Source organism: Lepisosteus oculatus, chromosome 7, assembly GCF_040954835.1.
Source record: "Lepisosteus oculatus isolate fLepOcu1 chromosome 7, fLepOcu1.hap2, whole genome shotgun sequence".
Taxonomy (NCBI): domain Eukaryota; kingdom Metazoa; phylum Chordata; class Actinopteri; order Semionotiformes; family Lepisosteidae; genus Lepisosteus; species Lepisosteus oculatus.
The window spans coordinates 13075517-13089851 of NC_090702.1; the positions used below are offsets into that span (position 1 = coordinate 13075517).

Below are 14335 nucleotides of genomic sequence, written 5' to 3' on the forward strand. Positions count from 1 at the left end.
TGCAGCTGGGAATGAAGGTGGCCCTTTAAACACCATCAACATCTACAGCCGTTTCTGATTTCAGTCTCAGGCAAGACGATATACGTCTTTTACACCATCTTCATCTCGGAAACTTGTTTCCTTTTGGTTGGTAATTTATCCGAGGTTGCTTCATACAAGGTTACACGTTGCATCGAATAAATCAACGAACATCTTTGCTGGAAATATACATTTTTATTTTAAGGAGAGCATGGCTGGTCTTTTGTTAATATTAGGGTCTGCTGCTACATTTATCGATAGTATCCCAAATATCACAGGAGGTAGCAGCTAGAGCAAAGGAAAACCCGATTTCTTAATCGTCAAACCTTTCTACAACTTATAAAAGTAATATAATTGTTTTCTGTTACTTAAATCAACATCTATTGAGACGTATAGAGGCGCAATGGGGGAGCTGGGTTATCTGCAAATGAACTAATAATCGTTAATTCCGCGCTGAAAAACAGAAGAAATACAAGATATCGGCAGCTGAAACGTTGTTTCTTCTTTCTACCTTTGAGTTTGAGCGTGGAGTTAACCTTTTTAAGTTTTACCACGTTACACTAAATGCAAGGTCGAGCATCACGGAGAGCCAGCAGAGGAGGGAAAGTAATGTAAGAGGCGCAGACAACTTCAAAACAGCCGTGCAAAGCACAAGCAACAGGTGAGGTCGGCCAGGAAAAAAATAAACGAGCAGTCCTGCAGTGAGGCTGGGAGTCCTCCTCGGCTGAGGGCGCTGTTCCCGTTTGTCTTCGCGCAGCGCGATTGGTTGCCGTGCAGTTCGCACAGCATCCAGGACGATGAGGAAATGGCTAGCTGAGCCGTGATGGACCTGTTCGAAAGCGGCGAAAGTCGCAGCTATGGGAAAGCGGAGAGAGGCGCTGAGGTGGTGGCCAGCCGGGTGCCGTGGGCCCGCTTCTCCTCTTGGCTGGAGTGCGTGTGCGTTGTCACCTTCGACCTGGAGCTCGGGCAGGCCATCGAGGTACCGCAGCATCCCTGGGCCGGACCGGGTGGGCAGTGATGCGGGGTTCGCAGCATGACACTACAGAGCCAAGACACAATAAAGAGTACAATGGAAAAAAAAAACTATCGGAATAACTGAGGTCTTCAGGCTAATATATAGTCAAAGACCCACTGTTGCCGTTCAAAAGAAAATCCAGGGTGAATAAAAATATAGTGGGAGTGTTGGGGTGGCCGTCTCATTCCTTGCTTTAAAGATAATTAACACGCTGGCTATTGTCATTTTCATTGCGTTGCTGTAATGACACGTCCGGAGGGCTGCTTTACTAATTCTTAAACATCCGCGGGTGTGAGTTGCCATGGATCCACGTAAATGGACCCTTTCTAAAAGAAGGTATCATTGCCAAGCTTTTAAAGTGAGACCACGTACTGTAGTTTAAAGTGGTCTATCGTGTGTGAAGAAGCTCTAGTGGCCACTGAAATGGCGTGTTCCGTTAATTTGACAATAAAATACAGTTCTCTCCTTGTTTTTTTTTATACCTGCAAGGTGTGGAAAGGGCATGCTTACATACTGTTCTGCTTGCCTGGGAGGTCGCCTCATATTGTCTGTAGTTTGCGTTTGCAGGGCTTTCTTTAATAACCAGAAGCCCTGCATTCCTGACAGGCCTGGCACTGGATTAAATAAAACTGCCAGAGAGATATGTGCACAGTATGTACACTCAGTTTGTTTTTTTGTATTTTATTTCCTCTTTTTCAGCTTGTGTATCCCCATGATGTTAAACTAACAGAGAAAGAAGTGAGTTTTCCTTTTTTTATATCATTATGCATTAATTAATGGAATGTAAAAGGGAGGACATGCTGTGACATTTCCTCACATTTCTTGCTTCCTGGGTTCATAGCTGAATGTAAGATCATTTTGTACAGGCTTTGCATGTTCTTGTTGTGTCCATGTGGGTTTCCAGTGGGTGCGCCTGTTTCCAGCCTTATTTCAAAGATATCCTGCTGAGGAACGCTGGTGCTTCTAAATATATTTCATAAGATACCATTTATAATACATGAAGTATGAACACACTAAAGAAATCATACAAAAGGTTCAGGAGCTTTTTGTATTTCTAATTGATTTTTAAAAGATAATTTAATTTCTACAACTTATAGAAAAATGTTGCAAGTATCAGCTCCTTCTGTGCCTGTGTTGTTGGGAAATAAAAGATATGTTTCTTAAGTGGTTTTAAAACTTTGTTATAAACGTATTTCACTGTTGATGGTATTGGAAAAGAAAACTGAAAGAAAGATGCAGGAATCTGTGTGTTCTTACATTGTCACTTTTCTACAAGACATTTCATTGCCAGCAACTGCTGCTGCACGCTGTATTGTTGTGCATTTGATAAACAAACTTTGAGTTGATTGTGCTTGACTTTTGAATCTTGAAGTTGTCTAATTTATTCTACTAATGGTGGGGTTGGTTTCATGTTGGATCCTTCCTGTCTCTGTTTCTCAGAAAACAAGCATTTGCTACTTGTCCTTTCCAGACTCCTACTCAGGTAAGGTGGAGCCAATTGATTTTTATCTATAGTATTTTGTGATCAGCATTTTAATATTAATTATAATATGTTTGTCTTCTCGTGTTGGTTTTCAATGGGTGTTCTGGTTTCCTCTCACATTCTAAAAACATGTTGGCTCTGTTAACTGGCATCTCAAAAACGTCTTTCTTTGCTTGTGTGTGTCCTGTCTAGGTTACAGTCCTTCCTAGCCTTCAGGTTGCAGTGACTCTTACCAAGAGTAAGAGGCTTTTTTGTATAACGAGTGGATGCAGTAGCTTAAAATATGGCTCTTTAAGAGCTAAAAATGTAGTAATTCTAGTTTAAATTAGTGCCTAAGTAAAGGCATGAATTAAGTATTTAAAACACTCAGCTAGACTCAGATCAAGAGTATTGGGCTATAGAAGCACTTTTCTCAGGAATAAGAGCTACTGTTTGGCAGCTTCGACTTAACAGAAGACAAACACTTGGGTAATGACACTATCCTGTGGACATCAGCACTTCAGCTCTGAGATTGATATCTCTATTATTTTATTAGGTTTTCCTTGAACTTACCATTGGAAAGCTCTCTACAACTGAAGCAGCTCAATCCCATTTCCCACAGTTGCTGTTGCACTCATAACACTTATCAGTTTAATATTTTTTTATGCATCAATTAACATTGTTACTCTTTTGTGAGCAGGAACTTGCTTTTAAAATGCTGTGCCTCAGTGAGTTGAGATTTACCCTTGGCATACTTCCACTTATGCTTAGGTGTCAATTTGCTGAATGGCACAATGTCCATGGCTTTTGTTACCGAACCACAGAAGAAGAAAAAAACTTTAATCAGACCCCGTTGAATGGCAAATTAGTGTTCTTGGTAGTTTTTTATAGCTTAGAAACTAGAGAATACAAGAGAATATTTTTAAGAGTGCCAAACCGAAAATTCCTGTATTTACCGATTATTAGGTTGTCTTGGAGACACCCAGTTCAGCTTTAGAGTGCGTCAGTCAGTGGGACAGAAGACATCATGGTTTCGAGATGAGGATGCTTACAACAGAGATGCACCCGTGACGCTACAGGTACAAAATAAAAGATCGTCGTCTTTAATCAAGATGAATACAATCTGAAATTAACTTCATAGCAACAAGGCATGATATCAAAGTAGCTGGTCTTTAGATGTAACTCACAGGTGCCTTTTTTCCGAAAACGTGGATTTCTTGGCCTGGTATTTCTCCAGCGGCTGCAAGAGACATCAGACTGAGTTGGAAGTGATTGCATAGGCCACATGCATTCATGCAAGGTTAAACCTTCTGAGGATGTGAACTTTTTAACAGGAATCTTGCATACACATCACCGCAACAGACATAGAGATACACAATTTATGTAACAATGTTACATATTTTTAAATCCTTAAGCTTAAAGATGTTTGTACTGAATGCATCAAATTTCGTCAACATATTTGAGCACTGTGAATAATCAATAATTTTAATGTATGTAAAAGCTGTGTAATAATTCAAGTAAAAAAAAATTACCAGAAGCCTATTTTCTGGCCAATTAAAATCTATTTCATGGTTGCTTTACTCACAAAATTAAGGTAGATTCGCTTGTTTGTTGTTAATGCACTGAAGAGTAAGGCTGACAGGCCTCAAACGTGAGTCTTTATCTTGCAGAGAGAACTGGCACATTACTATGGCTATGTATATTTCAGACAAGTTAAGGATGTGTCTGTGAAGAGAGGATATTTCCAAAAGGTAGGTCTAGTCGAGCAAACTTCAAACTCTTAATGTAATTCGCTCGTTTAATTCCCTCCACACATAAAATGATCTTTAGTTATAGTGCCCAGCGTGGTGACAGAAATATGTTCTCAATTAGATCTGGGAAGAGTCCAGTTTAAGCCTTTCATGAGAAACAACAGCGCAGAACCCTGCAATTAAAAAGTCGCTGTTTTCTTTTTTAATTCTTAGGTCAGGTTACTAATTTATGTTCTCTGTACAGTATAATTCTATGTTTTAAAAAGCCTCTTTTTTAACATGTTTATTTTCTTTCCAGTCTCTGGTTCTGGTTTCCAGGCTGCCCTATGTCAATCTCTTCCAGTCTCTTTTGCAGCTGATTGCTCCGGAATACTTTGAGAAACTAGAGCCCTGCCTGGAGGCAGGTGGGAAAACATTTTTGTATATTTTTGCCACCTTCGGTTTTCTTACCCCAGGAGTCCCAGGGGGCCGAGAGAATAGGAGACGTTATGTCAGAGTAAGACTTAGCCCAGTGCTTCAGGATTTGGTGATTCTGGCATGGCAAGAGTCAGAGGTGGCAGGTAGATGGACTCCTGTTGACCACAGTTTCCTTGGGGTGCCATGCAACAGCAATTGCTGGGAACTTGCTTCTGTAGTGGCACTAGCTCTGGAACTAGCTCTCCTGTAGTGCGCTATGGCGCTGTCGGCGTAGCATGTGGCGAACGGCACTGACATTGGATGGGCATGTTGGAGGAGAGCACAAACAGAATGAGCTCTGCTAAAACAGAAACAGGAGTCAAAAGCAGAAAAATAAGTAGTGGTTCCAAGTTAAAAATAAGTCTATGGTTATATAGTTCTAATCTTGTGTTTTGACCTTTCATTAAATGTATCATCAGATTTATAGTGTTGCCTGAACTAGCCTAAATTTAGCATGGATTTCAGTTTATAAGGAAGAGTTTAGAATTGGAATCAGGTTTTGTCTTGTCCACACAATGAATACAAAATAGAATTGAATTTTGGGTGTTACTCATGCTTACGTTTCACCCTGTCCAGCTTCTGTGCTGCTGGTTTGTCAAGTTGGCTTTGAAACAAAACTGATCTTTGGACAGTAGTTCCATTGGTTTTCTTGTTGAAATTGGTTCAAGTCTTTGAACTTGCATTTGCTAATCAGCATTTCTAACACGTCAGCTTGGCTGTGCATAGCCGTTTTTGGATAAAGCTTTCATGACTGCAGGAAGGAAGTGGTATGTCATTTTTCTAGAATGTATCTTAGTTTTATGGGGCAGAATCAGACTTTGATTGGACAGTGTATTCCCCCATTTTATTATAATATGTAAAATATATGACATATTATAGTAAGATATTACCTAATATTGTAATTTGCAAAGACAGATAAGACAGATTAAACTCTGTGTAAGTGCTATCTGAGGGGGCTCAGAACATATTCCGAGTAGGAACTAGTAGGAAGCATAAGTAAAGGAAATATCCTTTATAAATAAAACTCATACAGAAAATCCTTTTGTCAGAGCTGATTTCATTTTTTTCCAGAAGCACATTGTGTATGTTATCGGTTGACATCTTCCTCTAATGCAGAGCTACTTCCAGTCTGCTCTATTGTACTAACTTACTATAACTAGCTATATTGATAATACTTATTTTACATCCGCTAGTTAGTTGAGTTGATAGCTGCAAACGTTTGAAATGTGGGGAATTAGAGGGACTCTGCTCTAATTTTTTTTTTTCCCCCAAATAATTGTTAGATGTTGTTTCCACCAACCTAGTCGATCTGCGGTTAGTCTATCCTTTTTCAATCAGTGATGTTTCTTACTTACTGTTCCTCCAGGAAAGGTCATTTCTCCAGGCTTTAAAACTGACTTACTAAAACATGAGTGATTTCAGTTTGTAATTTATTAGAACAAATATAGGCTTGTAGCCAATACTGGAGTCTGAGTTCGCTGAAGTGTTTGTTATTGTTTTAAATGTAATGCTTCCAAGGGTGATTTATGTCATATTGATTGACATATCGGAATTGATGGTAATGTCACCCAGAACTTTTAACTGGGTATCGGGAGGTCTGAGTTAGCCATGTTACCGTGAACCTGAATGTTTTTCAAGTAAAATACTTCATACTATTTTGTCTCATTCTGTATTTTACAATTTGCTTCATCTCTGGGCTGTAGTGTGCAATGAGATTGATCAGTGGCCTTCTCCAGTGCCAGGACAGACACTGAATCTGCCAGTGATGGGAGTAGTATTGCAGGTACATTTATTTATGAATCAAGGCTACATTCAATATTACTGCTCTTTAAATGGCTTTGTCTCGTATATTGTGTGTGCTTTTTTTAGTTTCTGGTTCTTAAATCAGTAGATTTTTAGAAGCCAGTGATCAGACGTGGCTATGAAAAAAGGCCTCTGGTGGCTTTTGCAGGTCAGGATCCCTTCGAGGAATGACAAGCCTGGGGCCAGTCCTCTGAAGCAGTCGTACAAGGAGGTGTGTTAACAAAGCCTCTTCTGAGACAAGTCGTCCACATCCAGTTACTGTTTGGATGTGTCAGAACTGACCACAAAATAAGACATTTTTCTGAGTTTGCCATCTCTTTTCCTATAGAGCTTTATTTAAGGTTGGAGTTTGTAAAGCATATAACAGTTGCTGATACATGCATTATAAAAAGCATACTGAAAAGTTTTTTTTCTTTTCACCATTTCTGAAAATTAAAAACTAACCAAATTGAAATAAGATGTGTAATCACATTATGACAGGACTGTCCAGTCTTAGTTTTCGTTTTTGAAGGAAAAATGCGAATGAAATGTTAGGGAAAGCCAACTTGAAGGGTAATATGTGTATGGCTTCCACTAAAGTGGAGCTCAGCTCTTAAGTGAAATCAGCGAGTGACTGACTTAATCAGACCACATTAACTGAGACTCCCAGCTTTTCAGATGTTACTGCTTTAAATAGAATACCTGATGATACATCAGGACTAGATACTCCTGCCACATGGCAAAGTGTAGTTATATATATTATATTAACTGGAAATTATATTCCTTTTTACATCTAGAACCTTCTTCCAGCTCCCATGGTCCTACCTACAGTCCATGAGCTAGACGTATTCAAGTAAGTACTGTTTGCTGTTTTTATTAACATACTTTTTGTATGTAATTTGTTGTACTAATACACCGTATATCCTATTTTTCATGGTTCATTAATCTCAAGTTCAGTCGTGTCACCTTTCCATGTTTTTGTCAAAAATGTTGTCCGTGAACTTGGCCACCTCATTGCTCATAGGTAGCAGTAAAATCAGTTTTGGGTATTAATACTGACCAGTTCATAACAAATCCTCAGAAGGTGCTGTTCTCCTTTGCACATAAATGATCACATGGGGAAAAAAAGAGCATTTTTTGTAATAAGTATCACATTAGGAAAAGGTGTAAGGACATTTCTCCTGTCTTAGGTTTTCTTACCTGCTGCATTTTGTTTTAGTAACATGGCATTGTTAAAAGATCTAGTTGTCATCAAGGGCTAGAAATGTTTTGTCGTGTAGTATACTCTTCTTACTTAAGTTTTGTTATGTCTCGAAAAGTAACGTATTCTTTTAAAGGTGTTTCCAGTCAATCCTGATTCACAGTCAGATGCTCTGGGAGCTGATGTTACTAGGAGAGCCTGTTGTTGTCATGGCATCATCCCCAACAGTTTCCTCAGAAACTGTACTGGCCCTTATCAGGTACTGTTAATAAAGTTGATGTACCACTTTTTTGCATAGCAAAAGACTATAAAGATCGTATTTCTTTATATAAATTTAAGTGATCCTTTGATTGTTTTTAGGAATATGGTGTTCTTTATTCCATCTAAGATATTATTCCGTCCGGCAATATTAGGCTGCACTTTAAGAAAATGTTAGGATTTACCATAAATGGAATGCTTTGGAAAACTTTGCTTCCCATTTTATGAAAGTGTATAAATGCATATAGACATGCAGGAGACAATAGGCACCAGGACGGAGAAGGGAGGTAATTTTTTTTATGCAACTTTTTGTTAAGTCAGTTTATTTTAATATGGTTTGAAAGCAAAAATGATTTGAAAGTCATATTGTGAATTTATAACAGAACAATAGTACATCAAAGAAAGAGCAAATGCAAGTAAAGCAAAATGCTGTTGCATTAAGTGCTTCTTAATGTTTTTTACACTATTTCATTATCTGAAGTGTCATTGTACTTTCACTGACATTTTTTATCGGTTTGGTTTTTCATACAGAAAAATCATTAAAAACAGAATAAATGTGTCACACAGATTAATGCATTTTCTGGCATCCTTCTCTAGCTGTGTGAGTCCGCTAAAATACTGCTGTGACTTTCGACCTTACTTCACAATTCATGACAGCGAATTTAAAGAGTACACAACCAGGACTCAGGCTCCGTAAGTAGGATGTTTTTTTCTGTTTTGAAACTGTACTCTTGGCAGGGAGCAGCAGCATTTTCATTAGGCTGTCTTTGCCAAAAATGTAATCTCCCCGAGGAGCTCAACAAGTGAAGGTCTCTGTTTAGAGTATGGGATGGCCCCTAAAGTCTAAATATCATTGTTTCAAAGCTGGGCTGCGTCCTAACTGATTGGCGGCAGCGCACAACTGGCCAAGTGCTTCTGGGGGTGATTGGTTCAAAAGTTTGCCGGGAACATCTCTCTTTATGTCAAGCGTTTCAGTTTTCCGTCAGAGCTGGACTGTCTTCACTCATTTGTTGTTGGTGTGGGCTTACAGTACGAAAAGAAACACATGGCCTTCTGCATGTTTCCAAGTATATGTCTGATGATTTTGTTTCTCCTGTGTGGGAGCAAAACCAAAAGTGTTGAGCTTTGCAGGTTAAAAGTAGGAGATAACACATTGGGTTAAAATATAATTGTATATTAAAAATAGACATTTACACATTTCACAAAGCATAGAGGGTTTGGAAAGAGTCAAATAATATTAACAACCGCAAATTGTATTTTACTAGGGACAACCCTCCTCCATGTTAGGGTGTAAAGGTCATGCAGCCACACCACATATTAATTAGCTCCCATCTAGTCTCAATGTTACAGGAGCCAGAAGTATCTTGCAACTTCTCCCTCTGCCCTTTTGCATCTCTAAAGTAAAACTTAGCAACGAGACAGCTGTTCCACTCTTACTAGGGCTCCTCAGAGTTACATGGTTCATTTTGACCACTAACATAGATGTATAAACGTATTATAGGGATCACCCTTCCAGGTTAGGCTGTGTGTTAAAAATCATGCAGTCCCAATTGCGGGTATGAAATTTAATTATCTCTAACCAAATAATAGTGATGCAGGAGGCGGAACTGAGCCTACATAATAATGTTCCTTTATAAAAGTCAGTATATGTACTTGTATATGTATATACAGGCACAAATGCATTTTGAATTTTTTTTTATTGTATAGTAGCAACATGAAACTGTCTTAAAAATCTCAAGTATTAATACTTTGTGTATTTTCAATAGACCAAATGTGATCCTGGGAGTTACAAACCCCTTTTTCATCAAGACCTTCCAGTACTGGCCTCACATCATTCGCTTAGGAGATCTCAAGATGTCAGGTTGGTGATGAAAAGCCCGCATTTCGGAAGGCTTGTAGAGAACCTCCTCTTTTTGAAATATCAGTGTTCACAAATCCATGGTTAAGTGTGAAAAGAGTAGTGGATCTGTGGTGAGTAATTTTATTGCCATCTTATATTGGGGTGTAAAGCAGATCATTCTCATTTCTTCTTGTTGACGAGGCCTCTATATTATGTGTGCCAAGTGTGCACTGGTGTAATACTGTTCAAAGTTGAGCAGCTAGTGTGATTCTTGGCTAAAAGTAAAATATGGCACAATCCATTTTTCCAGCCATTTCATTGAAATGTTATCACCTATCTTTTAAATACTAGCCATGAATTCATTATAAAGTTGCACAGGTTTTACCATGTAAAACAGTGCTGTCGCTTCTTCGCTTGTTTCCTTTTGGTTTTAATTTTGTATTTTACAACTTGTCTCCTTCCTGTAAAGGGGATTTGCCAAAACAAGTGAAAGTGAAGAAACTGGCAAAACTAAAGACACTAGATACAAAGCCAGGTGAGCCTTTTCATTCTAGTCTTATCCGTCTACTGTATATCTAATTTGCATTTGTCTGCCAAATTATTTGTTCACCTGGACAGTCTTAGTGACGTTCAACTGACGAGAATCGGCACAAACTATTGATTTATGTAAAACAGAATACAAATTAATGAAATTACAAAGAAGAGTAACAAAGCTGCCGCACAGAAATGCAAAGTTTGCAATGAGCGTGGTTCAGAAATTAATGTAAAACAGAAAATACATATTGCTCTCGCCAGGTTTGCAGTAGTGTTAAATGTGTCAGTCAGGGTCCAGTCCTGGTCCCGGAGGGCTGATTGCCTGTAGGACCAGGAAGAAGTGGACACGTACGTCCAGTTAAGCCAGTTACCAGCTGAAATACATTAAGAGGTGAGCTGGAATGAAAGCCTTTAGACACTCCAGAACTTCAGGACCTGGACTGGACACCTGGTGTTTAAATGCTGCAAAATATTCAGCCTGAAGTTTTGTTTCCACAGGACCTCTAGTGGAGGTTTCTGAAAACTACATGCACTTCCTTACCATTGAGCTGTTTCGATCCTCTTTTACAACTTTAGCAGGTTTCTGTTCTGTTCTGGTCTTTTAACACGGCAAACCCGATTATCCAGCTAATGTCAGATGCTGTAAAGAGGGCAGTTTACATGTTTGCCTGCTAGTACTGAATATTATTTAACCAAAACCTGCACTTGCAGGAAGTGGGTACATGAGTTTATTCATGATGTAATGTAGTAACACATCAGTGTTTTTATTTTTTACACACAGTACAACATTTTTTCAGTTCCTGTGTTTTTTTCTCCATATTCTCCATAGGTATTTATACAGCTTACAAAACATTTCTTCACAAAGACAAGGCCCTAATTAAAAGACTGTTAAAAGTAAGTAGAAAACTAAATCCAAATAAACTGTGATTCTTTTGTCTTTTTCTTATTGAACCAAACAATGTCTTAAACGGAACCTATACAAGAAATCTTTCAACATTAATTACAAATGTCATTTCATTGATATTTTGTTGAGAATGAGATCGCTAAAAAGTGTGAACAAAATTGCTGTCGTTTGGGAATGATTCAGCTCTTGTTTCTGAATTGTAAAACATAGGTTTCGTCCCGCAGTGCAAAGACATACTGGTTGGATAATTGGCTTCTGAGAAAATTGGCTGTGGTCTGAGTGCTTGTGAGCCATGTCTGTGCATGTGTCCTGTGATCCTGCCTTGCACCCATTGCTTGCTGGGATAGGCTACAGCTTCCCTGTGACCCTTTATTGAATACAGTGAGAAGAAAGATAGATGGAGTTTGTCCCAGATGATTGATTTCCTCTGCCAGGGTGACATTGTGACACATGGTGGGTAAATGCTGAGTGCTACTATCACGGCTGACCTGGTTTCATGAGGCAGTTTATTACAAAACACCTGTGAATGCATCCAGTGTTACTAGTGGGAGGTGCTGGACCACCTGTGTTAAAGTCCTGATATGGTATCCAGCAATTTTCAGCTCTTTGGTAACTTAAGGAAGCACATATCAAGTGAATAATTTGCACCTGATGGTGAACTATATTAGGCTTCCTACTATATTTGATTTGATGCTTTGATAGCACACTGGGCACAAGTTTTAGTTTGGTAATATGTACCCTGACTTATTAATATACTTGTAGCTATGTTCAAATAAAGACTTCACAATGTTAAGTTACTATGTTTGTTGTAAAATTGTTTATATAGTAATATTTTCATTGTAATATTACTTAGAATAAGACTCCTTGTCTATATTCAAGGAGACAGCCTTGAAGATAAACTTGAAATTTCTCTTGTGTTCACTTATATTGTATATTGATACAATTGGATTGGGGGGTTTACACAAACAGTACATACACTATTTACACTCTGTAAGTAAGTGTGGGTTGATTGACCTGTGAGAGTTTGGAGCTATGTAGGCTGGATAAATGGTGGTAACCTCTCTCCAATTTTTCTTGAGCTGAGAGAAGACTTTCTTTGGAGGATGACCCTCTTTTTGTAAAACCACTGGAAATAAAGCCAGATACTGTCACGGCACATTCAAATTACAGCTTTGACTGGAGTTTTCCTGTACTTCACATATTGCATTTTTGGAACAATTCAAGTGATGCACAACTGCTGGTGACACCAGAACCTTCACCAGTGCTTCACCATGAGCTTTTCATGGTGAATAATGTAATCATTATTTTCTTTTTTAGGGAATTCAAAGGAAGAGACCATCAGAGGTACAGAGTGCAATTCTGAGGCGCCATTTCCTAGAGCTCACACAGAGCTTCATTATTCCACTGGTAAGTGGGGCCTACTGTGAATGCATATATAATCATAAATCAAATAACAGGACAGATATAGAGGTATGACTTGCAAAATGCATTCTGTTATTCTAATATGAAATGTTTGTTACCACGGGGATAGTACTTAAAATTATTCTTAGTTATTTTTATCAGCTATTACAACATAACAGATACATTGTTATATGCTTTCAGCTAATCCAAAAGTCCTTGCTACATAATAGCTCTATGTGGCCTCTTTTGTGGCCATATTAGTGCCAATAGTTGACATAAGGTTTGTTCCTGAGAAATGTTTGTTCAGAAAATGTTTGATCATCTGTTAGTCTTTTCTGCTTTAGTGGAATGTAGAGTTTCAGAGTTGTCCAAACTGAACTAGTTTGTACAAATATTGAATAAATGTGGACTATTTTGCAATTTTTTAAAGAGGTTAATGTATGATGTCATCATTTATTTTAAGAGTTCATTACCTCTGTGAATGTATTTAAAACTGTTTGCAGGCATAATCATCTGTGTTTCGGTATTGTCATCTGAAGGATATTCTGTTACAAATAACAGCATATCCTGACTAAATGTAGGTAAATGACATGTGAAATTCTGCTGCTTCAAATTGGAATGCTGTAAACAAGGCACTGTTTGGTCTAGTTTGTTCCCAAACTGTTGATATAACTAATCTAATTGTAATCATGAGAGCAAGTGATGTCACCTTTAAAAATTGTAGTATGTCAGAAAAAAAACCTAGCCATGCTTAAGCTCCATTCTGTTGACAGCTTCATTTTTCATGTAAGAAAATTAACTAGTGTTGATAAAAGACATAAGAAGGGTTACAAATGAGGAGGTTATTTGTCCTGTCTAACTCATGTGGTAGTAATTAATTGATCCAAACTGTTTCATCCAGATGTTTCTTGAAAGAAGCCAGGGTATCAGCTTTAGCAGCATGATTGGTTTTGCAATTTCAGAACCAAATTCTGCATTATGTGAGTTTAAGAACAAAAATAATTGAAGAGACATTTTTGAATGTAAACAGGTCTACAAGTTAACTGCACATTTTTGCTTATGGATCTGATTCAATTGAAAGAACATTGTTGTATCAAAAGCACCAACTTGAATTATTTTAATTCGCCATTTAATTAATAATTTATATTAATAATTTAATTAATTTTAAAGGGATTTGAATTTAGTAATAGTGAAAGTCAGTAGGCTTTAAGCTGTGAAAACAGAAGTTGAGGATAATTTTTCAATCATTCAGTTTATATATAATGTATGAGTAAAGCAGTTTTCAGGGGCAGACATCATCATCCTTCTTTTTGTCCTTAATTTCTTCACAGGAGCGTTATGTAGCAAGCCTGATGCCTCTCCAGAGAGCTGTGACGCCTTGGAAAGTATGTTCTTAATTTTGATGTCTTTTGCACCGTGCCAAATGTATTGTTTTGTAAACGTGTTTATCATAAGCCGGTAGATATATATATATGTTTAGTGTTTCTCTGGCCTTGATTAGTATATTAATTAAGTGTCTCTTGCAGAACCCTCCTCAAATCCGGTCCTTCAACCAGGAGGAGTTCATGAAGACGCTGGAGCACGCAGGACCTCAGCTCACTTCTGTGCTGAAGGGAGACTGGCTGGGCCTGTATCGGTAACTGCATTTAGTCCCACTAGGAGAGCCAGGCCAGGCATCCTTTCATTCCTTATACCTCACATTAAATCACAACA

At 38.2% G+C, this 14335-nt stretch overlaps 1 protein-coding gene across 3 annotated transcripts in view; it reads left to right on the plus strand.

Annotated features, from left to right (window-relative positions):
* dennd6b (DENN/MADD domain containing 6B) overlaps positions 1–14335 on the plus strand; it is a 22188-nt gene continuing 7853 nt past the window's right edge. Inside the window, exons 1-18 of one of the 3 annotated variants that reach the window (XM_015353125.2) lie at positions 2–679; positions 776–997; positions 1733–1771; positions 2474–2516; positions 3462–3574; positions 4166–4246; positions 4545–4650; positions 6406–6485; positions 6654–6716; positions 7282–7337; positions 7822–7944; positions 8541–8636; positions 9710–9804; positions 10253–10318; positions 11147–11211; positions 12539–12628; positions 13954–14007; positions 14149–14258. In XM_015353125.2, the coding sequence (XP_015208611.1) occupies positions 842–997; positions 1733–1771; positions 2474–2516; positions 3462–3574; positions 4166–4246; positions 4545–4650; positions 6406–6485; positions 6654–6716; positions 7282–7337; positions 7822–7944; positions 8541–8636; positions 9710–9804; positions 10253–10318; positions 11147–11211; positions 12539–12628; positions 13954–14007; positions 14149–14258 (1436 nt within the window). In that variant the 5' untranslated portion in view covers positions 2–679; positions 776–841. Of the gene's footprint in view, positions 998–1732; positions 1772–2473; positions 2517–3461; positions 3575–4165; positions 4247–4544; positions 4651–6405; positions 6486–6653; positions 6717–7281; positions 7338–7821; positions 7945–8540; positions 8637–9709; positions 9805–10252; positions 10319–11146; positions 11212–12538; positions 12629–13953; positions 14008–14148; positions 14259–14335 lie in introns of all 3 variants that reach the window. The other 2 variants (XM_006633779.3, XM_015353126.2) reach the window with 2 other exon arrangements.